This window comes from Penicillium subrubescens (assembly GCF_028828155.1).
Source record: "Penicillium subrubescens strain IBT 31985 chromosome Unknown utg000004l_segment0_segment0, whole genome shotgun sequence".
Classification (NCBI taxonomy): domain Eukaryota; kingdom Fungi; phylum Ascomycota; class Eurotiomycetes; order Eurotiales; family Aspergillaceae; genus Penicillium; species Penicillium subrubescens.
Genome location: NW_026643154.1, coordinates 3,068,417 through 3,074,416, shown reverse-complemented (window position 1 = coordinate 3,074,416; position 6,000 = coordinate 3,068,417). Strand labels below are relative to the sequence as shown.

The 6,000-nt window shown below is 49.5% G+C and overlaps 2 protein-coding genes across 2 annotated transcripts; both read right to left on the bottom strand.

Annotated features, from left to right (window-relative positions):
- Window positions 1-364: 364 nt before the first annotated feature.
- N7473_006139 (uncharacterized protein) lies at window positions 365-2,336 on the bottom strand. Its single transcript, XM_057152079.1, has 2 exons — window positions 1,731-2,336; window positions 365-1,671 (listed from the first exon to the last, which is right to left on the bottom strand). Exons 1-2 carry the CDS (start codon window positions 2,185-2,187, stop codon window positions 710-712), a joined length of 1,419 nt encoding a protein of 472 aa, XP_057009884.1. The 5' UTR covers window positions 2,188-2,336; the 3' UTR covers window positions 365-709.
- A 2,431-nt stretch (window positions 2,337-4,767) lies between these two features.
- Window positions 4,768-5,070, bottom strand: N7473_006138 (uncharacterized protein; the record flags this gene model as incomplete). The annotated part of the gene is made up of 1 exon (XM_057152078.1): window positions 4,768-5,070. One exon carries the CDS (start codon window positions 5,068-5,070, stop codon window positions 4,768-4,770), a length of 303 nt encoding a protein of 100 aa, XP_057009883.1.
- Window positions 5,071-6,000: the final 930 nt, after the last annotated feature.

Sequence of the window (6,000 nt, the reverse complement as noted above, 5' to 3'; positions counted from 1 at the left end):
ATTGGAGGCCGCGGGTCGCGCAGGGGAATACGGCGTTACGATGATGCGCAGTGGAGAAGAGGCAGCTAAAATTTGGCTCCGCAGACCCTAGGATCAGAGTCCTTAGATGTAGTGTGAAAATAGGAAATCCTACTAGGGGCGTCGTCGTGAATGTCTCATAAGGGACCCATCCAATACAATTCACGGTTTACATACATTCAGTTTTCTGTTTTCCTTTAACCTATAAAGGAACTATGACTATTCAGAGGACCACTCCTCCAAAAATCTCGCTTCCACGGTTCTTGAGAAGGGAAGCTTGCAGAACAAAAAGGTATGATAAGATGATCGACCTAGTCTATGACGTCATGAATATGCAATAGCACGTGGCTTTAGAGAAAATTTTTGAATTTGCTTCAAGAGCTGGAATGGTATCAAAGTTCTTCGTTGTTCGTAAAATATGCTCATAATTTTCACCCGATAGATGAGCGACAAATATCTATCAGAGCCCTGGACCCATGTCCAAAAGGGTTGATTTCCATAATCCAAGTAAAGACAAGATGCGACGATTTCTACCAAAAGAAATGGGAATTTCAAACGAGTAAAAAATAAAAGGAAACAAAAGACTAGAGCTCCGTGGAGACTCGTAGCGTAGTGATGACCGGCAGCGAGAAGAAAGAAACGGAAGAAAAGGATGCAGGAAAGAAGATTAAAGTCTCTTCACGCTACACCCTTACTCAACAGCGGAGCCGTGGGGAGAGTGCTTCTTGGGGTCCCACTTGAACTTGAAGTCATCACCAAGCTCCTTGCGAATGGCAGCCTTGACGGCGTCGTAGACTTGGTCGAAGACACCGAAGTTGGCGGGGTTGTTCTCGTCATTGCCCTTGCCCTGGAAGACACCAGTGCGGACCAGGCAAGTGTTCCAGCCGTACAAGTTTCCACCGATGATGTCAGACTGGGGGTTATCACCAATCATGTAGATGTTCTCGGGTAGTTTCTTCTCGCCGTGGATCTCCTCCATCCACGACTTGATGATCTCGTCGGCGACGATGTAAGTGGCGCGTTCGGGCTTACCGTAGACGATACGGTCGAGATCACGGCCGGTAAGAGCCTTGTACTGAGCCTCCAGCGCAACACGGAAAGCACCCAGGTGCAGACGTGGGGGGCCCTTGTGCTCGGTGGGGCAGAGCAGATCACCCTGGGAGAAGTAGATGGGGATGTGGCCAGCAACGGCATCCCGAGCAGCGGGATCCTTGGCACGGGTGAGGAGCTTGCCATTGGCACTGAGGAGGAGGTCGAGGATGATCTGGAACTCGGTGGACTGGTCGTGCGACTCGGCGAAGCACATGATAGCATCGAACTTGAACTTGGAGAAGTCGCGGGGCTTGGCTAGTTTCTGCTCCTCCTCGGTGAACTTGCGGCAGGGAGAGATTGTGGGGTCCCAAGCCAGAATGTCCTTAGGGTGAATCACGTTCTTGAAACCGTAGCTCTCGGCAACCTCGCGCACCTTGAATCCCTCACCACCGCAAACCAGGACGTTTTCGTAGTACTCTGCAAGAGCTTGCATGGGGGTGTGAGATTGAATGAACTGGTCTGTGGAGATGGGAACACCGAGGACTTCTGAGAGCTGGGCGCAGCGAGCCTCTTCGGTCTTACCACCACCGTTGGTGAGGAGGATGTAGGGGAATTGGATGCCTGAAAGTTCGACAATTAGCTTTGTGCAATAATATCTTGAAATATGTCAAATCACGTACCGAGCTCGTTGTCTCCGTTAAGCATCTTGAGAGCAGCTTGAGCCTCCGGAATAGCATTGTTACCGTGTGCCAGCACACCGTCAATGTCAAAGCAGAAGCACATGTTCTTGACCTTCTGGACCTTCTCCTTCTCCTGATCTTGCAACTCAGACGCAATAATAGTGCGCACGTGGCTTGTAGGCTTGCCAACAACAGACAGACGAGAAGACTTGCGCGGCTCGCGAGGAATGGGAAGGGAGACGCCGAAGGAGTTGCGCGAGCCCCGGCGGTCCTTCATGGAAGGTGACAGGCTCAAACGTTGCATGTGAACATCACTGATAGAGCTCCTGGTAGCAGGAATCTCGATGGTGTGGCCGAGGCCGGGCTCTCCAGGGATGGGCAGCTCAGCTGGCACCTCGTTGGGAGCGACCTCATGAGGAGCAGCATCAGCTCCGTTAGGAGCGGCGGCTTGAGACATGTTGACGATGGATAAGAGGAAGGAGATTTAAGGGAGATGCTTGGATGGTGGAGGAAGAGGAGGAAGAAGAGTAGAAAGATAGAGAGAACGTTGATGGCAGTCGTCTAGCGAGCCACAGAAGTAAAGTATATCCCAGTTGAATTGTGAGACTGGGGGAAATTGACAGTTTTCTGGGAATCATTAAGTCATTATATTTCAAAGAACCGGGCTGGTGATCGGTTCCCCCAAGTAGCAGTCCCGTTCAATGGATCCATGGTGGAGTATTAGACCCAGATTGCTACCATTGGGTGCAATCAGCCCTTATACTTGGCATCCTCCACCCATTTCGACTTCAGTCCAGTAGGAAGCACAATGACGTGGTGAGCATTGAAGCAAATCGCGCAAAGCGGATCTGTTCCCATCAATGACCCCCAAATAGGCTTGTCCATTCTCATAGGAGAGGCAAATAAAAAGATAGAAAAAAAAATAGGTGGGATGTGGCTAAGTGGGCACGAAGGTGCAAGAACGGCCGTTTTCGGAAGAAGTGTTCAAGATACCCACACGCTCATCATAGCATTTGAGCCAATAGAATCGGGGTCAAATTGCCTTTTTGATGCTGCTGTCACCCATCAATGACTTGCCAGCCACATCGGGCACGTACGTAGGTGTGTTAACCTTTCCATGAGACCGGGATTTCACGATCGCACCTCCATCTTTGGCGGTATATCAGAGTGCTCAGACTCCTTTCGGAAGACCTTCCTCTCGGCCTGCAGAGCCCTATCGGAGTTGCTACATCTCTCGTTTCACCTGAAGATCGGGCTCATCAAATGCACGGGAAGACCGGGCGGACTAGGAGCCTCACTGAAGTCCGAGTTATCTGCAGGCTGGCGTCATTGGTTGGGTGGAATCACCTAGGGTGAAGATGTGACGGAGGTCGGTAACCCGATCGACCCCCACTAGACCCAAAGGAGTATCAAAGGGGAATCTGCGCTTTTACCGGCTCCCGCTTTTGCATGAATGACGTAATGACTCTGCCCCTCCAGCCCGTTGATGAGGTGAAGGCGGAAACACGTTCTTCCCTTCCGCCACTTTCGTCCTACTTTGCCTTGTTAGGACTATACTTTACTGTGCCAATTCGCCATCCTTAAATGAAAAATTTTCAACAAACTGTAGCCCATCAATCCTCAAAAACAGATTTAGTACAATTCTTTATCCAATTCAATCAATTGACACCATCCTCGCGCAAGTGCACCGTACTCCGGGTTTCCCCTTGGAGTGTCCCGAAACCCACAAATTTGTGGATCTTGGTCCACCACCGGCATGCAACCAAAGGTGATGATTATCGAAGGTCGTAAGGGTCAGTCGTGTTCGAATGATGGAGGGGCTAATGATAAGGCATCTGGGCCAAAAAGAGGGGTTAGGCTAGGATATTGTACTACAGTCCATAGTGAATGGCGTATGTAAGTAGTAGGCTAGCATAGTTAGTATATTTCCTCTCTGAGGACCTTACATTAAGCTTTGTTTATCTCAATATGCAGTGAACAGAGTAGATCAGCCAAGAGCACAGTAAACAAGACTTTGCCCTCAGACAAATAAGCAATCCAATCAAGATTGCATGAGCGAATCACAAATTTCTCATCTGTTTTTAGCCAGCGAGTAATTATCCCCTATCTCTGCAGAGTTTTCTTCGCCCTGCCAAAGAAGGTTACCATCGGCCTTTTAGGGTGTCCTCATTTGGGTCTCAACTTTGCCGATGACCTCATTGCTTATATAACGTCATTTCATTTCAGCCCGGCCCGGTACCGTATTTCTTCTATCCCGAAACCATGGCAGGGCCGCCGCCCGTGCCCATGCCCATGCATTCAATGAAGGACTGACGCCACCGGCCTTAAGCCACATGGCACTTCAGCATAATCTAATTTTCCAGCCGTCTCTCAGGACCATCGCTCGTATAAAATGGCGGCAAGTTGCCCCTTGAGTTGAATGTGGCTGACTTGATGAGGACTTTGACCAGTGTGAAAATTCTGACATACATGCTTCAGAATCTGAGAATACCCTGTCGCCTGGACAGGGGTAATAAGATTAGCCACCCCCACTCTAAGTGGCCGTTTCCAAGTTTCGGGTTCCCTAGGGTGGTCGTGTTTCGGAATTGGCATTGCCTATCAAAACACCTCATGCTCGAGAAGCCCGAATTCAGCTGCCGGGTGAAACTCGGGCGAAGTTGCCTAGGTCTGTTTGGCTGAAGACTATCTAAAGTACCAAGGACATGGATATGGACTATGCTCAAGCCTATCGTGGGATAATCTTCGCGGTTTAGGGTCTACTCTGTAGGCATTCTAGGTAGCTAACAAACCCTCCTAACCTCATCATGCTTACGATCTACGTGGCTCGAATGCTTTGCACGTTGTTTTGACATCGGATTTTGGGATCATTACCAATGGAGCATGCTTGAAATTCACAAAGTCAAGAATTCAACAAACATAACTGCTGAAAAGGAAGCAAAAGATCTCGAAAGTTATTGACGACCGAAGTCGAAAATCAATCTATATCAACCTCGCGGACGACTGGAGTTCATCCAGCCTTTGTGTCGGCTCCCTCCTTTCACTCGTGTCTCTTCTTCTTCTCTCTTCTAGCCTCACTGCTAGCGGTCGTTTCTTGATCACCCTCAGATCGGGACTGAACACTCTTGTTTGCGGTTCGCTCGTCTCTAGACCTTGTCTTTGGTCGTGAGGCATCTTTGGTTGTCTTTTCTTTTAGCGTCTCTGTCTTCATCCCCGTCTCCTCCTCCCTCAGGGCCTTTCTCTGATGATCCCGAGATTCCAGGTCGACGTTCTCTTCCGTGAATTTTTCCTTTCTAGAGGGTTTCTTCGGCCGTAATGCATCCTCGGCCGTCTTGGCTTTCATTGACCGAGTTTGCCTCTGCGTTTGACTAGGACCCCTTCAGGGGCACGTTCCTCCCTAGGACGCCTCTTTGACAGCGATGCATCCTGGTTCGTCTTCACTTCATCCGACTGATTCAATGCCTGCGTTTGACTAGGCTCCACATCGTCTTCTGTCGCTAGCTCTTGCCTAGAGAGCCCCCTCGACCGGGATGTGTCTTTGGCGGTCTTCGTCTTATTCTCCTTTAGCCCCTCGCTCGATGATTGGTTCTGATGCTCCTGTTTGGGATTCTTCGAGTCACCCACCAGCACGGTGGTGGGTTGACTCTCATCACACAGGTAATTCGTGGTTTTGACCATGGCATCTTCTGTCCGTTCTTAGACCTCCTAATCTATGCGTTATACGGAGGACGTGGGTCATAATATGTTGAGGAGCCATCCGGATTCTCGAAGTAATGGCCTCCATCTCTGATTTGACACATCGCATTAGCACAACCGAAGCATAGCCGAAAACTGGACAATATAGGAAATGTGTACGTACTTGAACCAAGTACGTCGAGCTTTGTCTAGCTCACGCCGGCCGTGACTCATCCTCTGGTTGTCAGGAATCGCATCTCTATGGGAAGATTGTTAGGAGATGTGATGGTTCTTCTGTATAAGTCCTCTTGAACCCAGATGTGCCACATAGTCCCGACAGGCGTCCAATGGCGAGATGTAGTCGTCCCAGACGTAGTCATCAATCTCCAATATCTGTCGGAGCTTAGCGAGACGATGATCTGATGAAGAAAATATGCACAGAATATATTTCACCTTCCGGGCGTTTCAATCCAGCCCGGTCATTTTGTTATGTACCCTATGGATAGGTGATTGGGGTAAAAGGAGCATCATGGATGTCCACTGTTGTCAAATTCCTCAAGTGGGAAAAGCCCCTCTTACTTACCCAATTTGGCAATGG

Coding starts and splice junctions, on each gene's coding strand:
- N7473_006139 (XM_057152079.1), bottom strand. CDS start 2,187: ATGTCTCAAGCCGCCGCTCCTAACGGAGCTGATGCTGCTCCTCATGAG. Junction 1,672..1,730: donor TAACGGAGACAACGAGCTCG/GTACGTGATTTG, acceptor TCGAACTTTCAG/GCATCCAATTCCCCTACATC.